The sequence below is a fragment of the Pygocentrus nattereri genome, chromosome 11, assembly GCF_015220715.1.
Source record: "Pygocentrus nattereri isolate fPygNat1 chromosome 11, fPygNat1.pri, whole genome shotgun sequence".
NCBI classification, from domain to species: Eukaryota; Metazoa; Chordata; class Actinopteri; order Characiformes; family Serrasalmidae; genus Pygocentrus; species Pygocentrus nattereri.
The window spans coordinates 8,605,113-8,623,947 of NC_051221.1; the positions used below are offsets into that span (position 1 = coordinate 8,605,113).

Consider the following 18,835-nt stretch of genomic DNA (forward strand, 5'->3'; position numbering starts at 1 on the left):
CATCATCGTGATGAAGACATGATGACAGTAATGGAGAACTCATGTCTCTCACCAAGTTTTGACTGAGTTATCTTTGAATTGTCTTTCAATGCACTCACAAACTCCAGATTCATCCGCTCGGCGAAGGGGTCCGAGGAACAACCTACGCCACAAAATGTTCTAGACATTTACGGCATTTGGCAGACGCTCTTATTCAGAGCGACTTACAGTTTTGATCATTTTACACAGGTAGGTGGAGGTAATGTTAGGAGTCTTGCCCAAGGTCTCCTATTGGTATAGTGTAGGGTGCTTAAACCCCAGTCTACAGCCTAACAGGCAGAGCTGTCACCCAGTACACTATACTACTATGGCATGGTGTGCAATTACACATGTCCACCAGAGAGGTCTCCAGATCCCCAAATCTTACACAGTGCAGCTTTAAATTGATAACCATAAGAGGTGATGGTGTAATTAAAAATTTTAAACGTATGAAACAGTGTGTTGAATGTTTCTCCGTGTCTTCAGGGTATCTCATACTTACCATCTGTTGTGTTGTGTTAAACCTCTGTCACTGATCAGAACTGGCCATCAGGGCTTATCCTATCTGTGTTCCCACACTCAATTAACTGGGCTTTTTTTCTGAAGTCACTTTTAAGTTCGGACGGTTGTGATTTAGGAATTAGGAGGACTGGCTTGCCCTGCACTGAAAATCTAAGTTAACATGTTTTTCATATGTATTTTTTAATTGTTTTGGTGATATAATGAAGTGAAAGATTGTGAACTTTTTATATGATCTATTTAAAAATAAATAATGGAATAAAGAACAAAGAATGGTCTGGGCTTAACCGAGTGCCTTGTACCTTTTAAGCCCATTTGTGTTCCTAATGAGCCCATGCATTGTTTACTTTCAAAGAAAATATTCATTTTAATAACTGAAAAGCTTATGAACTTCCTTTAAGAAGTGAAATTTTTAATTTGGAACCATCATAAATAAAATGTATTTTTTTTCCTGCATGTTTAACCATCAACAGACGCTTTATATATTTATCTGTAATGCAAATTGAGGTGGATTTAGTCTCAATTTCTACATTAACGGATATTAAAAATATCAGATATTGACATATCGATGCAGAGTTTTGGTCACTGAATTTGAGACACTGAAACAGAGGCTGCTGCTGTTATGGGGGCAACCAACCTTTGCCAACATGCTCTGGATGATGGTTTTGGAGAAAGTCCTGATGATCTCTCTCACTTGTCAATTTTAGACCTCCCAGCGGAGCCACCCAATCCTGTAACCAATGGCAACAGTCCAGGCCCTGCCTTTGACCCGAGACCCCAACAAGAGCATCGGCTCCCTTTTCCCGGCATCCTCTCTGAAGTCTGCTGACTGCATCATGGGAAGTGTGGGCAGTTTGATCGAGAATCCGGACTCTCCCACCAAAAGCAGCAGGGCGGTTCCTCAGGTGCCAGAGCGACAGAGCAACGGGCTGCTGAAGAAGGGCTTCAACCAGAGAGAGCTGCTCAATTACCTCAACATCACCAAGAAAGAGTCGAAAGGAGGCAAGCACATCATCTCCGGGACCTCCTCCATCAAGAGGGAGCATTCCAGCGAGGAGGAGAACATCTACGCCAAGGTCTACCACAAAGACGGCAGAGAGGTGGACATGGGCAAAAACTCGCTCCCCATTGGTGGAAAGTTTGACAAGGTATGAAAGACTGGACGAATGAATCAGTGGTTATGTAGTGTCCAGTTCGGCTCCTCGAGATCTGCTCACCCTGCAGTGCTGAAAAAGCCTCTTTCATCTTAGGACAGGTAGATTTCGCACATATCATTTCCGATATTTGAACGCATAGCACTAATATTATATCGGTAACCTACAGCGAGTTAGCTAGGTTAGCTAACTGCTGGACCGTGCTTCTGAAACTGAAGTCACACAAGCTCCTGTTATGGTCATATTTGTGGACACATTTGTGGAGAAATTTCTCTTGTGCCTCATTTTGCAACTTTTTATCTACGGCCAAAAGAATAATCGTTTTTATATCGAAAACTTACAGCCTGCATTACCAAAAACATTGTCTTACATTTTACGAGGGAAAATTTAACTTTATTACACAGAGCTTGTGAACTGCCTCTAGATAAGTTAGACCAATCAGAGCCAACCAAATCTCCATGTGTTGTGACATCACAACCACAACTTACTAGCAGTCCGGCGTACTAGATTCAGGGGTCAAGCCACAAACAGAAACGGCCGATGTTCTGGTTTTCTTGGCAAAAACAGGTCTGAACTTAAATTGATAGAAAATTCTCACAATTAGATATTTTCCTCAAATCATTCCGTCCTACCTGTAACACAGAATTGCAGGGAAACACTGTGAGTCTTGATGTTTTGGGGGTCGTTAACACAATTTTATTCCACCAGTTAAGGTGGAACACGATCTTGTAAGTGAAGTCAATTGCTTATAGTTGGATCCTGCAACAGGTGCAATGCAAGTATGAGGCAGCATCTAACAACAGTGTAATAAACCAGTATAACAAGCACTGTTAACAAATGTATAAAGCTTAAATAACCTACTTGGTGGGAGTTTTGAGAGCAGCAGGAGAGCAGCCAGTTTATCTGCTGACATACATATTAATAACTGTGATTGGTACTTTGGCAGATTTGACTTCGCCTGCACCAAATTTAGTCCCATCCAGCTCAAATCGGCCTAAAGGTAAAAGGAGAAAATCATGACAATGAACAGACACGAGCTTTAAGGCTGGAATTGTTCTGTGTTCAGGCACTTTTTCCTTTATCCCTTTTGAAACTTGAGTGACTTTTTAAGAATTTAATGTCGTGTAATGACTGTATGTAGTGTTATTTCCTGCACACTGAAGTTGCCTTTCAGGACACGTACATCCCCGGTTTCCTCAGACGAGCTGTCAGTGAGTAAATGCTCCTTTAAGCAAGCAGATGACAGGCAGAGATTAATGCTTACCCCACAGTAGTTTTCAGGGTCTTTAAATGAAATGCAGTGGCGGTGACAGTATGTTCAGCCTGCCTGCATAAAAGCAGCATTTTTGTTCTGAGGAGAGCTTCATTTACCCCTTGGTGAGCGGCACCAGCCCGTCTCCCTCTGGAGTAAATCACATAAACTCCACAGGCCCCTACGGACATATAGACAGACTCTACGGCAGCCGGTGGAATAAATTCAGTGCCCTAATCAAATACGGCCCGCCTATAGCAGATTTATTGAGCAGGCAGGACGCAACAGAAAGAGAATTATAGAGACGAAGGAAGTGGTCCGGGTTAAATTCATTAGTGCCGTTTGGCTTGGTTTCAGGGCTTAAGTGTCGCTGGGTGTTCCTGATTTAATCCACTCGCAGGCCCAACTGTGAGTGAGACGTCAGATGGGACTTCTGTCTGAATAAATGTGTACGGCTTATCCAAACTTTAGGGACACTTTGCCTTTATTTTTTACGGTATAATTAAACCTCATGATCGGTCTGGTTATACCATCATACAGGTGTGTTTTTTTCTCAAGTAAAATCGTTTTGGATGCTCAAGTAAAGATATTTTGCGGTGTAGGTTTAACAGTGGCCAGGGGTCGGAACATCAAATGTTAAAAAGCGTCATTTTGTCCTTCAACCAAAATTGATCCACTTTGGGAGCCACTTTTTTCGCTGGTTTTACTGAAGTAACGTTTTGTCGTCTTGACTGAAAATATTTTGTGATATGTGTTAGCTAATGTCCTGGTATACACTAACAATATAAACAAACACGCAGCCTTGCTTTGCTCTGCTTTAAGCTTCAGCTCAGCTAGAGCTGCTTTTCTCACATCTCTAGCAGGAAACTTGCACAAAAGCAGAACAGTTTCCTGTAAAATGTCGGTCAACAGTCGTGTTTTTACGAGGCTGAAGTCACTTCTCATTCGCCAGCTTCTTGTTCAGCTTTGGTGTTTTCCAGTTCCACCTTAAATGGTGCAGCATTTTACAGTTTCTGGTTGCAGATTAAACGTATCAGTAAACCATCTGCAGGGATTATAAATGGAAATAACGTCTCTAAATGATCCGTGTTAGTCTTAAATCTTTCTGTTCGCCGTTTTGTTAGCTACTAGCTAGACGAGACGGTTGCCTGTGTTGCTATGGTGACCAGCAGTCTGTGTGCCAGCCTTCAGGGTTAAAGGGTGAATTAGCAGTTCTACATTAACTCCAGTGTTTAAGACCATTTGCTGTTAAACTGTGTTGAACGATCAGCAGAGCTTTATTTTACTGTAAAGGAGGATTATTTTAGTTTTACCTAAAGATCTAATTCTGCTGTGGCGCCGCAACAGGGCAGTAAAAGAGCCGCACGCAGCTCCGGAGCCACATGTTGCCGACCCCTGTTCTAGGATTTCCCTTTACTTTTTAGTATGAAACATTTCTAACCACCACAGTAAATCTGAAATATTTGAAATAATATTTTTATATGTAAATATTTTTATTTAGACAAAACAATATACAGATAAACTTTAGTCAGAGTTGTTTTGTAATACCGGATAAAAACCGTTGCTAAATGTTGTTTCACATCTGAATTTTATAAAGTTGCTTATTTGTCAGCGTTTTGTTCTAAATTTCCGTTCCACCTTAAATGACGTCTGTACAGCTACTTGCATGTAACTGCGGCAGAATTTAAAGTGGTGTGGAAATTTGAATAAGAAGTAAACTTCATCTTTATTAGAACACTGAACCATTTGTCTCTGTGGAATTAGACCTCTGCATTTAACCCATCCGTGCAGTGAAACACCCACATACATGCACACTAGTGAACACACACACTAGGGGGCAGTGAGCACACTTGCCCGGAGCAGTGGGCAGCCCTATCCATGGCGCCTGGGGAGCAATAGGGGGTTAGCTGTCTTGATCAAGGGCACTTCAGTCATGGACTGTCAGCTGAGGGGATCGAACTGGCAACCTTCTGATCACAGGGCTGTTCCCTAACCTCCAGCCCACAACTGCCCCATTAAATTCCTCAAGCGATTTGATTCATATGTGTATCCCACCTACCTGACTTTCCCAACCGTCAGACAACATTTTTTTCTTGGTTTTTTTGTTTGTTTGACTGGTTTTTCGGTAACTGACTGATACAGCAAGCTGTGTGACTGTAGTCTTTAAATCATCATTAGATTGGAGAGGATGGATTACTCAAATAACACCCGACTTGTCCGATGAGGAGAACGACAAGCTAACAGCTAAAGTTAGTAAGGTAGCTGCCTGGCTGTCTGGATACTTCAGTTTCGGCTCCTTGTTTCTCTGCGATTCTTAAATACAATTTTGTTCAACAACTTAAGCAATAATGCTAACTTGGTTGTATTTATTAGCCTTTAGCTCAGTGGCTAGACCAGCGGTCAGGATTAGTTGACACCACAGCGATTCCCAATAGCTGTATGATGTACTTGTGTAATGCATGCTGGGTATTTTAGTAAGAGAACAAAAACATTTAAATTGTAAATATAAGGGATAAAACACTGCACTTCACAATGCAGTGCATAAGATAACAAACCACACACTGAATGCAGTTTTTCGTGTTCATCAAAGTGTCTGTCTTGGCTTTGAGGGCAGGTTTTGTCTGAATGATCTAACAGATTTCGAAGATGTTGTTTAAACTGTACCGATGACCGCTGGAATAGGCTCCTGCCCCCACCCTCCCACCACGACCCAGAAGGAGAAGCGGCTTAGGAGATGTATGTGTGTGTTTAAACTGTTTAAACTGAAAACACACATTGAAACACTTTTAGACCAGAGGCGCTTTGAACAGCTGAAAGGTTTGATGGCTGATGAGAACTGACATTAGAACATGGGGATACAATCAGTGGGCTTTGGCAATATTCCCAAGCTAGCACTTCACTAATACTGTCCCAAATACCCACACATCTAACTAAACCCAGTATTCGAGCTGGGCCTCCTTTTTGAGCCTGTGCGTATGACACTAATACGTGAAGACGTGACATGTTCCGAAAAACTCCCGACCCATCGCCTCAGACTTTAACGCAATTATTTCAGGCTTTATAGGGCGACTCACAGTGTTGTTTTTCCTGACTCAGTAATGCTACTTCTGTCCATTTTAACAAAACAATCTTACATAGTGCAGCTCTATCCACATGCTCAAGTGCTCCTGTGTACCAAGCCAGCCAACTTTTCCCAGTCACTAATGGACTTTTTTGTGTTCTTTTCCGACAGCCTCGTCTCAGGCCATCTGCTTTCAAGCCGGTCACTCCAAAGAACTTCAGCTCTGTGCAGAATCTTTACCCGTCCAAGTCAGAGGAGCTGGCAAACGGCAGCAAAACTGCATCCAAATCGCTGTCCACATCTTCCTCCTCCTCGTCTCCCTCGCGTGGGGCCACCAGCGCCAATAAGGGCGTCCTGGCCACGCCTCGTGCCCTCAGCCAGGAGGCCGAAGAAACGGCCTCTGATTCGGGACACAACTCCATGAGCAGCCTGCCGCCGTACCGCCCGCCCTACCGGCCGCACCTGGCCCACATCAGCGCCTCCATGGGTCACATCGACCACATCGGCTCGCTGGACCGGGCCTCTCTGGGCTCGGGCGGTGGCAGCGGGCCAGCAGGACGCAGCATGGCCACTCTCGGCCGCCTGCAGGGATACAGCAGTGGCAGTGAGGCTCCACCGCCTTACGAGCTGTCTCGATCGTTGGAGGAGGTGGTGAGGGAGCTGGAGGAGCGGCTGCAGGAGAAAGAGCACGAGCTGCGGCAGATGCGGAGGAACCTGGACGAGAGCGAGGACGCCATCGCACAGGTCTGATCCCACACTTACTGACGCTGTCTAAGCAGAATCCTGTATCTCTTAAACGCTGTTTTACAGGAGAAGGAAACGGCGTCCTAATGTTACGTGGTTTTATTACCACATCTTGTTGCATCCTCTCAGAAATCAATAGAGCTGATCGCCGTAGATCTTTACAGGGCACCACAGCTTTGGACGACTTCCCAAGAATTCTCATCACAGCTTTTTTACAGTGAGTTAGGATGCTGTCAGCCGGTCTGCACTGACACTGATGTTGCCCACAGGCTAGGCCTGGGTGAGCGATTGGGTCACAATAATGAGCAAAATCAATCTTTCTGCCATGTTGTTGCTGCCAGTCTGATCCTCCAGAGTTAGTAGCACTGGTTTCTTCACACAGTAAATCACAGTGCAAATTTCAAGTGTATTGTGGCGCACTAGGGGGCGGGGTGTGTGTGTGTGTTTTAGCTAGACTAGAAGAAGAAGGAGAAGAAGTCTGGCAATTTACTTCTCCATTATCTCAGCACTGAAAACAGCTAGCTAGCTTATCTCCAACTAAAAGAGGACAGTCTTACCTTGTTTCTGTTGTTTTATGCCGTGATAGGCAGCATAGTTCACTAACTATCATAGCGGAATGACACTTATCTACACTGAAAACGGTGCTTTGGCTTTTTTTCTAAAACCTCGGACGTTATAGGTAAGATTTTGCAGAGATGGTGGTGAATAATGATGAGACGGAGCTGAACGTGGGGAATAACGTTAGCGCGCTCGGCTAAAGCGTTTGGGAAATGAAACTGAAGCTGGAGAGAAGCGATAAACAGCACGAAGCGCCGCCACAGTCTTTCTTAACTCTCCGTTTATCTCGCTTTGGTTTTATTTGGCCTTATTTACCTCAGTAGCGGTAACGTTAGCTGTCTGGCTGGCTAGCTAGCTCGATTGCGTGTTTACGTTTCAGCTGTGCGCGTGTGGTCGGTTGCTAGGCAACAGACTTCCACGGAGTAAGCTGAGATTTCCTACCCTGAGATAAGATGCTGTGAGACGAGATAAGATCCCTAATCTACCGTGAGGTTTGTTTCTGTAAAGCGAATTTTTGAAAAGTCTTCTGTTGACCTGGCAGATCTTAAACGCACCTCGTCATGTTCTTCATAGCTTTCATATTCCATAAGCTCCGTTCAGAAGCTGGGCGTCGTGTGAGGCTGTAGCTCTTCTCTCCAGTCTAATAGACGGTGATGTCACCGTTTTTCTACTGAAAGTCGAGCCGTTTTTCCCCAAATGTGGGCTATAAACTATAAACAGAGGGCGTCTCTTCAGTGATCTGCTCTGGAAACATTACTTTTAGAAAATAACACAAAGAGCATCTGAGATTTTTGGCTTTCAACAGTAAATTATAAGCATAAAGCAACATGAGTAGATCATAAAACACATGTTCTGTTCATTTGAGGGGAGATTTTAACAAAAAAATTAAATCAAATAAAAATTTACATTTATTTAATGCAGTTACTGAATAATTTGGGTTAGTTAACCAACCATCACCGAATAATAATGGTTGGTTAGTGTAGTGGTTAACACCTTGGCCTTCTATACTGTAGACTGGGGTTCAATCCCCCACCTGGGCAACCACCCTACACTATACCAATAAGAGTCCTTGGGCAAGACTCCTAACACCACCTTGGCCTACCTGAGTAAAAATGATCAAATTGTAAGTCGCTCTGGATAAGAGCGTCAGCCAAATGCCATAAATGTAATTTGCCTTATGATTTGGTCACGTAAATTGAGATGGACAAGCCAGAATATGCCCTGGTGAATAAGAGGCTAAGACACTAAAAGATAGTCGGTTTCTGTAATACAGCACCAGAGGATCCACTTAAACTCGGTGGAAGTTGTTGATTGTTGAAAAAATTGACTTTTTATAAGTCTCTGTTTGATTCTGGACTGTTGTCCCGAAGCTTTTTTACAATCAAATTAAGTTTACTGCAGCTTCTCACAGCCCTGTCAGGGTCTCTCTTATTGCCACAGTTCTGTTACAGAGTACCACAAGACTTTTATGGGTCTCCATGTTTCTTATCACAGATTTTTACGAGCACAGATATTTCTAAGAAGTCTCTTTGTTACAGCCGTTTACTACATTACAGCGCCTACACGATCCCAAACTCTGTCTGTTTAAAAGACAGTGAAATTTCACTTTACTTCTAGTCTTTTACTCTACTGTCGGTTGATTTAACACATTAACCCTTAAATTCCCAGACTTAATACACACTAAGTTTCATTATTCAGCAACTACAGGGACTTCAGTGTAAACTGGCTGAGCTATTCTTAGGCTATAGAAGTGTGTAATAAAACTTTGGGCCCGCTGACAGACCCTGACCATGTAAGGGGTTAACATGACTTTTAACCCTTGTGTGGTATTGATGTGTGTGGTGCTCAGTGGTCTGGGGGTCCAACTGCATTATTGATTAAATCAGTACTGCCATAACAATTTATGTAACAACACCAGATGTTTAAATTATCACAAGTGTCCAGTGTAGGGTTCTCCTTTAGCAGCTGTAGCCAGTCAGCAGCCTGTCCACACAGACACACTAACAGCAGACCATGTAGGAGGAGAAGAGAGTGAAGGAGACAGCATCTCCACACTTTTACTTCCCGCAGGTTCAGCCCAACACCACATGTGTAATATAAATGTGTGGGGGGTGAACAGAGTGAAGCACTGAAAATGGGTTATTTTATATGTTCTTCACATAAAATGAACAAAGGCCGAGGAATCTGAGGTTGAATTAATAATAAATAACATGATGCTTTCTTTTGGTAAACATTGAAGACCTGAACAGACCTGAACACCACACAAGGGTTAAAAAGATAGAAAATGAGAAACTAAATCTTACATGCTAAAATATAATTCCTACAATTAAACGTTGAATTTTAAAATGTAATAATGAACATTTTCAGACATTTTTTCTAGTGTAAACAAGATGTTCTGGTTAAGGGACGTTCTTGATTTAAAGCATAATTAACTATTGTTTCTGAGCGATTTGTAGCTCTGTTTCTGAGAATGTTGATTTTCTTTGTTTTCAGAAGCTTAAGCTTCACTTGATGGGTCTTTAATACGCCCCCCCCGGACATTTTTACAAGATTTATTATTTAGTGTTTACTAATATGGAAGGTATGCAGTTATGAGAGTGAGGAGTTGAAAGTTGGATCCACATACACATCCATTAAGATCAGAGTTTAAGGGCTTCAACCTGCCAGCTGTCATTAATACTAATAATAATGTACAGTGGTGGACGAGGTACACAAGCCATAAGCACAAAACACTGAAGGTAAACAGTTTCCATCAGGGAGAACCGAGTGGCTCTGAAATCACTTTTTACACACAAGCAAAGTTTCAGTTTCAGATTTATTTACAACTTAGTTCCAAGTTTAAGTTGAATAAAAACTGGCTTTAAACTCAGGATCACAGATGAGCTCCTTTACTATGTTGATCTGTAGGCGTCTGTTCATAAACATAAACCAGCCCAAACTCATTTACTATAAAATGAAATGGTGTTTGTAGAAATTCAGAAAAAAGCCGCGTCAGTCTCGACTGCATATGTGGACATATTTCTATATTGTGCTCTATTTACACAAAGTTAGGTTAGTTCATCATTTATGTTGAACAGACTCTCCCAAAGTTTTACGCTGCTGCGCTGACGTTGAACCGCGTGCTGCACTGGGTCGGTATGACCAACAGGTCAAAACCAGCTCTAAACAAAGTGACCGCTGGGCCCTGATTGGTGCTCTGGCTTTGCGCTTCTTTCGTTTTGACATGTTACGTTTTTATACACACAGAAACCAAAAGGAACGACAGATTTCTCAGAATGTAGGAGGAAAAAGTCGGATATTAGACTCTGAAATGTAGTGGAGTGAAAGGAAAAAGTCGCTCAAAATGGAAAAACTTCAGTACAGATACACCAAAAATACTAAAGTACAGAAACTAATTACATTTACTCAGTTACTCAGTTACTGTCCACCACTGTTAATGTATAGCTACAGCTAGAGGTATTGATCACTCAGGTCTCCGTTGTATATTATGAATGTCTGCCACATCACGCTGTAATGTGCAGTCTGTATCTGTCTGTGTGCTGCAGGTGTTTGAGGGGAAGCAGCGTCTGTGGGAGAAGGAGGTGGCGGAGCTGAAGCAGCTGTACGCCACTAAACTGCGGCAGGTTTCCCAGCAGTCTCAGCGCTCTCAGCGCACCCTGCAGCTGCAGCTGTATAAGGCGCAGCAGGAGCGCAGCCGGCTGCAGGACGAGCTCCAGACCCTGCGCCTCGAGTGCCAGAGCCTGCAGGACCGCGGAGCCACGGCAGGCAGCCATGAGCTCCACCCACAGCTGGAGGAGACCCAATGGGAGGTGTGTTCCCGAGTCTAGTGGGTGGATCTGAGTTCCACAGTTTAGAAACATAACCGAAACAGGCCTCTCCATGTTTTCTGTATTTTATGGAAGATATCTTGAGAAGGCCAGCGTCTGCAGATCTAAGCTCACACTCTGAGGCACATTTCGAGCATTAAAAACATGAGTCTGTCTAAGCGTTGGCCCCGAGATCAGGAGACCGCGAGTTCGATCCATGGTGATGCTACAGCCGTCCAAGAGAGCACAACTGGGCTCGCTTGCTCTGGGTGGGCAGGATGGCCCCCCCTTCACCCCCATCACTCAGCGCGATGGTAGTCAGCGCAGGCGTCTGTTAGTTGACGCAACAGATCTGGCGGTTGGCGCTTTCCTCCGAGCGCATTCGGCTTCCAGTGATGTTGCGTAAGCGTCAGTTTGAAAAGAAGTGGTGGTTGGTTTCACAGGTCTTGGAGGAAACCTGTGTTAGCCTTCATCCTCCTAGCATTGATAGCATCGTGTGGCTGGGGGAGTCCTAACTAGTGGGTGGAATTGGAGAGAAAAAAAAGAGGCACAACACCGTCATGGTTTAAAGAAGAAAAAACGTGTAAAATCTATCACAAAAAACTTTTTATGAAGAAAACAAACACAAAATAAGAGAAATGAGGTAATGAACAGAAATCAAAACTGGGTCACTCCACTCCATGGCCATATTATTCGTGGACTGTGAATATTTCTTGTTTGTTTATTTAAGAATTGACGCTCATATCTGCGAGTAAAGCACTGTTTAAAGGAAACTATTAGCGTCGTTTTCCTAAGCCTATCCAAGACTACACAGCGTTCTGAATGGAGATTAAGTAAAAGGAAAATGCCTGTAAAGAAATCTCGGACTAGGCCTTATCCTTGTCTTAGAAACCAACCTTTAGACGTTTTTTAGCCATTTAAAATCAAGGTACTGGACACATGTTTTGAATTGGACCTCTGCTTTGGGCTAAACGTGGACTTGGAACTTAGACTGAATATGTAATTTCTAAACCAGTCCAATGACTTATGAAGGCAGAGCTCAAAGAAGGGGTCAGTTGTGGCTCATCAACACTGTCTACTAGACAGCAAGCCTGTCATTAGATGTCTATGGATGTAACAAATGTTAGCAGGACTAACACGAAAATGAACAAAACAAAAATGAACTGTTGGTGAAGCCGAATTCCTTAATTATTCCTTCTAGCTAATCCATCTCATCTAACATTGTCCCTGCTGTGCGTCCTGCAGGTGTGTCAGAAGACGGGGGAGATTTCCCTGCTGAAGCAGCAGCTGAGGGACTCCCAGGCAGAGGTGACACAGAAGCTGAGTGAGATTTTCCTGCTGAAGACTCAGCTGAGGGAGACTCGAGGCGAGGTGAGAGCCAGGGACAGCCAGATCGACCTCCTGCAGCTGGCCCTGCAGACCGAACGGCGCAAAGGTGCCGCGTATGAGGATGGCCAGGCCCAGGAGAGCCGAGCGGCATCCGGAGCTACAGAGGAGCGCCTGAGGGCGGAGCTGCTGCTGGAGCGACGACAGAGCGAAGCCCAGGCCTCGGCCTTCGAGGCAGAGCGCAACACCTGGCAGCTGGAGAAGGAGAAGGTGATTCGCTACCAGAGGGAGCTGCAGGCCAGCTACCTGGAGATGTACCGCAGGAACGAGAGCCTGGAGAAAGAACTGAGGCTGCTCAGAGGGGACGGGGCCGGAGCGGGTCGGGGTGGGGATGGAGGCACGGCTTCAGAGGAGGAAGACAGACCGCCTTCCGGGCTTCCCTGGATCGAAAGGATCGAGTCCTCTGAGATCTGAGTGTCTGTATAGAGTCCAGAAGAAAAGTGCTGCATTTAATTGGCTTCCAGTGTCTTTCTACATGTATAAAATACCACATCAGCACAGTTTTGTCAGTAAGTGTGTTGATGTAGTATAATGTGGAAGTTAAGAACACATTAAATTAAATTGAACTGCATTACTTTTCGCTGTGGAGAGCACAGTTTGGTGATTTCCCTGTTACCTGAACACCTCCACTCCGATTTAAGCTGCATGTTCACAAAGCAAATTTCAGCAACCTTTGGTCACATTTCAGCTGATAATGAAGTTCAGAAATTCAGCTTCACGATTTTTCTTGCCTGTTTTGTTCTCACGGGGTGGCATGGTGGCGAAGTGGGTAGTGCTGTTACCTCCCGGCAAGAAGGGCCTGGGTTCAATTCCACGACCAGGATCCTGTCTGTGTGGAATTTGCATGTTCTCTCCGTGTCTGCATGAGCTTCCTCTGGATTCTGTGGTTTCTTCCCACAGTCATAAGACATGCAGTCAGGCCAGTTGGCCATGGTAAATTGCTCCTAGGTGTGAATGTATGTTGCTGCTGTGGGAAGAAATCCTGGTATCTCCATTTTTGTTGTTTCTCATTTTGTGGCATAATCTGAAAACGCCTGGTTCCTTTACATTGTGTGTGAATTTCATGTTGAATGCACTAAAAGAAACGACCCAGAATGACTTGGAAAAATGTCTGGTTCCATTGACTTGCATTGAAATTAAAGTATGTTTTTTCCTTCTCCTGTAAATTTGCCAATTGGAGATACGAGGTTTTCTTCCGACAACAGCAATATGTCTGTCTGTCTGTCTGTCTGCCCTGTGAATGCCACTATCCACTACTATAAACAATAACAATACAAAAACAATACTATAAACTTTTTTTCTCATGATTTTGATCTTTTGTTCAAAGTATTCAAACAAATATTACTTTCATTTGTAAAAAAAAAACTAAATTTTACCATTAAATGAATATTTTTCTCAAATCTGTGGTTATTAATGAGGCAGCACGGTGCTGCAGTGGGTAGTGCTCACAGCTAGAAGGGCCTGGGTTTGATTCCCTGGCTGGGTGACCAGAGTCTGAACGTTCTCCCAGTGTCTGTGTGGGTTTCCTCCCACAGTTCAAAGACATGCGGTCAGGCATCAGAGTGTGAGGTGTGAGCGTACATGTCTGTCTATCTGCTGACCTGTCCAGTACAATCTGCGGTGTACTGGACAGGTCACCAGCCCTTTCATTTCTAAATCTTACCATTAAATGAATGAAAATGTTTCTCAGATCTGTTATTATTTGCATTGTTTATGAAGGGCACTGCAGCCGGGAACTCACCAAAACTGTGCTGGCTCCCTTCAGGACCAGAAGTGGAGACCCCAGGTTTATAGTAATCCAACCAACAGGCTCCAAATGAGCGAGCTGATGCTGAAAGACGAAGGCGGCCCTCAAGCTGAGCCGTTTGCTCAGAGCGTCACACTTCTTGAGACATTTCTATTTAAAATAATGTACTGCGTTTTGTCTCGTCTCGTAAACCAAAATGCGTAAGACACCTGAGAGATTATTCCGGATGGATGCAAAGGGATGTTATTTTCATTAAAGGGATGTCGTCCTGGTGTTTTTCTAAGACTCCGTTCCGTTGGCACAGACCTGTAAGGAGCCGGTTTGGTTAGTCATGTTTCTATTGAACTGTTTAGATCTTGATGATGCAGAGTTGCAGTAATACTCACTACAGTGGGAGGAGAAAAGGAAATCTGCCCAGCATCCATGCACTGTAGGCTGTTTACTGTCATTCGTATCCTGTTCTAAGGATTGTTTCATGGCTGTTGGAGGTAAATCTAAAACAGATACTGTATAACATCACACCGATTTATTCATTCAGTCACTCTCCGTATGCAGAGGCAGTCAGGGTGAGACTTAAGAAGTGAGGATGTCCTTCAGTCTGAGTTCCACGACAGGCATGTTGCACTTTAAAGAAACTGGAAATCATCAGTTTTTCACATCGGAGGAGGAGGAAAAGGAGGATGCGCTTTTCTACTGAGCTGTCCCTTAAAGGGGTACTTCACCCAAAATGACTGGAACACTTTATTTGTGTATTTAAAGGAATAGTTTGGTGCAAACAAGTGAGTTTTCCACTCACCCCAGATGTGGTTGATCAGCCAAGACAGGTCCCACCTCTGTAGTTTAGAGCTGGATCTCCAAGCTTAACATTGCTAACAAACACTAGAAGTCAATAGTCCCCCAGATCTTTTCTGTGAATGCATTAAGGTCGTGCAGACTTGTGGATGTGGTCAGTGTGATGTACTGAGCTGTAAAGATGACCAAAACCTCACTGTATAGCTGTACACAGAAAATATTTGGGTGACTATTGGCTTCTAGTGTTGGGGAGCATCATTAGCTTTGTAGCCCCAGTGTGGACAAGCGAAAAGTGAAATGAGGACACCCAAAATGACCCATCTGGACGGAGTGGAAAACTGTTCAAATGAATGGTTAAGAAGAGACGCATCGCTGCTGGCGGAAATCTCCATTCTTGTCGTTTTTCAGTTTTTGACGTATTTTAAAAAAGCCTGTTTTCCTTCACGTTGTGTGTCAGTTTCATGATGAACGGACCAAAATGGCTCAGAATTATTTGGAGAAAATTCTGGTTCCATTGATTTTCATTAAAAGTAAAGTGTGTTTGTTCTTCCTCCTGTAAAGTTGCCATTTGGGAGATACGAGGTTTTCTTCCGACAGCAGCGACGTACTAATAAACATTGTTTTATGTCATAAATGTGCCTGAGTTGATCTTAATTTACTGCATTTATCTGTTCCCTTTAGGCACAATGTCTTTTAAAAATAGTAACGTTACTTCCACAAACACAGAAATGCACACAGGATCGACCAAACCTGGATTTCACCTGAGAGACCCCTTTAATGCAGTGGATCTCAGTCTCAGTCCTGCACATCAGTCAGATCAGGGAAGCAGGGATGGGTGCGATGATTCAGTCCTGATGTGCAGTTTGGAATAAAAAGGTAAATAAACAGGGCGCATGGATTCTGACTGACATGGTGTAGAACCGACGAGACACAAGCAGCTCATCTAGACCTCTGACCTCTGTGTGACGTCATGCCTATATTAGGAAGACTTGGCCTAAGACAGGGCTGTCCAGTCTTATCCGCTAAGGGCTGGTGTGGCTGCAGGTCAACCAAGCAGAATGGACACCCCTGGTCACCCTCGTCACACACTGCGGTAAACAAAAGTGTTCATATATAGTCACACATTTTTCCTCAAAGCATCACTGGATACTCTGAATTACGGTGTTTAGCAGTCAAATCCACACCTGCTCGTGCTACACTACACAGACGGTCCTTTAAAGGTTCTTTAGTAAAGAAAATGGTTCTATATAGAACTAAGAACAGTCAAAGGACCCTTTGTATCATGAAAGGGTTCTTCAGATTGATGACGAATGTGCTGTTCTGTACTGAACCGTTTCAGAAAGGGTTCTTCTGTTGTTAGGATGTCGAGCTCGGCACAACAGAAGAACCCTTTTTGGTGTTATTTAGAACCATATACTTCAGCAAGAACCATTTCATGATGCAAAGAACCCTTTCAGCATGCAAATGGTTCTTTCAGTGTTGGTGGTTTTATATAGAATCATCAACTTTACTAAAGAACCTTTGGAGAGCCACTTTTTTTGTAGGAGTGTATGACTACAAGCAAGTTAACGCTCTTCATGAAAGTCCACAATTACAGCTCCTCAAGCTGTAGCCTAAAACTGCCAGAGGCACTTCACTAGCCAGTGTGGCAGCGCTTGGTGGTTTGCTTGGGCTATATTGTCAGGGTCATGTCGGTTCAGTGTAAAGCAGTGTTGCTTGCATTTTAGCAACATTAATATTTTGACTCTTTAAGGACCACAGAAAATGTGAAAAACGGGTCTGGAACACGCCGTTTACAGCTGGGCCCAGCAGGGCATGCTATTCATTTCTCCCATTAGTAAAAACAGCCCAGACCCAGAGTTCCTTATATGAGCAAGGTCCCAATTGTAGAACGTCAACACAGCGTCAGAGGTCTGATGTGAACTGGGGACCCTCCAGGCCAAAGTGCTGTAGAGATCAGAATTTACCCCCGTCTAACGCTCTGAATTCAGGTCGTGAAAGCCTTGCTAATTAGCTGATGAGCTGAATCGTGACAGGGTGCTGAAGTCTGCAGTGTTTTGACCCGTGAGGACTGGAGCCTGAACCTAGCAGCTGAGACCGAGACTGAGAACTACCGCCACAGTATATATCATTTCACCATGTGAAGTGGACGATCATGGTGTCGTCACGCTTATATACAGAACTGCTGAAATACGCTCATCAGGAAGAACAGATCTAGTTCCCATGTTTCTAGATGTAGATAAGCCAATAGTGCTATGATATGTTAACTACTGGAGTCGATAATGGACTTGCCTGACCGATTATCCTTTTTCTTACGTAATAAAGGTAAATATTTGTCTTCTGACCGGTTCCATTTGTTTCCTTACTGTTAATCATTAAGTAATGTAAAAATGGTGCTTGGAAAATGACTGGATTCTTTATAGCTCACTTGATGTACAGTCGATTTACATGACACTTCATATTTAATCGGACACAGTACCGTGCAAATTAAATTTTTTTATTTTCCAGATTAAAGAAGGCCAAAAAAAAAAAAAAACAGGAGTTTCCAAAACTGAAGTTGAAAAAACTGCTAAAAGATACCGAGAAAACGGCCCCAATCACCAAAACTGCCCCCATCAGATTAACAGCACTGAGAGCTTTGATCTCTGAGAGGGAGGAGAAAATCAAGATGCTTCAGATCTGAAAACACCCACAGGTGTTTCTGTCCATCCTTCCACTGTGAGAAGACCACTCAGTGCTATGGGTCTGAAAGGATGTGTGGCTGTTCAAGAAGAACCTCACTGAGAAAAAGAGACGGACACATCAAAACAAAGAAGCTGGACGATGGACTGACCACCCCAGAGTCCAGACCCTCAAAATCACCGAATGACATTTCTTGGATTCTGAGACGCTAAAAATGCTAAACCAGCTTGTAAGACTGAACTCTGCAGGCGTGTCTGCAGGTTTCTTTGAAGAACTGAAAGTGAAAAGCTGTAATAAAGGTAAAGACTGGGCACAATAAATACTGAAAATATGAAGTTATCAAGCTGTTTGTGACGCTCTCTGTTCAGTGTGTCTCCTGTTTTTCCCCCCGACACTGAAAAATCATTCTCTGTTTTGACTGAAGAGAAAATAAGCAAGGACTGGCTTCTGGCTTTCACACAGCACTGTAGTTACATAACGCGCTATCTGTACATTTGATTACGCTTGGTTTTTTTCCAACAAATGGCAAAACTGTAAATGTAAAAATGTTTGTTTTTCTTTCCTGTACACATTCCTATTCTTCAGATTCGAATAATAAAATCTCTTCTTTTTAATTTACAAACACAAGTGTGGTTATAGAAGCTGAGCTTTCCACAGAATTTCTCCAGTGAGAAACAGTGAAACACAACGTTAGAATGAGTTCAGCGAGTTTAATTCCGATTTTCGGAGAAGGAACTGGGGAAGTTCAGCTCCACACACCCACAGCACCAGCACACCTGCACATTAGCTGAAGGTTCTCTGAAGAATTTTGTCCTTGACTGATCAAGCGAGGCCGTTCGTCCGCAGGACAATGAAAGCTCTTGTTTAGTCTTCAGGTGGAGGCTTTTCTTCTCTGCTGTGCAGTTCCGGCTCTAAGCTGACCGCTAGCTTTAAGAAAAGCTCCATGCCTGCAGGAGCTGGGTGGGTGTGTTACACAGGGACCCCTAGAGGAAATGAACTAGCCCCAGGGTGTCCATTGGCATAGAATGCTCAGGGCCTTCTAGGCCTTTAAAGTCGTCCTAACGATTACCAGAAAAACAGGTCTGTAATTTCTAGTTGTTTTATTTGATAGAATCA

The 18,835-nt window shown here is 43.6% G+C and overlaps 1 protein-coding gene across 4 annotated transcripts in view; it reads left to right on the plus strand.

Moving 5' to 3' along the window:
* n4bp3 (NEDD4 binding protein 3) overlaps positions 1–17,755 on the plus strand; it is a 66,317-nt gene extending 48,562 nt beyond the window's left edge. Inside the window, exons 2-7 of one of the 4 annotated variants that reach the window (XR_005130970.1) lie at positions 1,245–1,685; positions 6,176–6,748; positions 10,852–11,115; positions 12,358–13,007; positions 14,218–15,913; positions 17,546–17,755. Coding sequence is in view for 1 of the 4 variants with exons in the window: in XM_017718412.2 (XP_017573901.1) it covers positions 1,278–1,685; positions 6,176–6,748; positions 10,852–11,115; positions 12,358–12,912 (1,800 nt within the window). In the remaining 3 variants the exon portion in view is untranslated. The other 3 variants (XR_005130971.1, XR_005130969.1, XM_017718412.2) reach the window with 3 other exon arrangements.
* Positions 17,756–18,835: the final 1,080 nt, after the last annotated feature.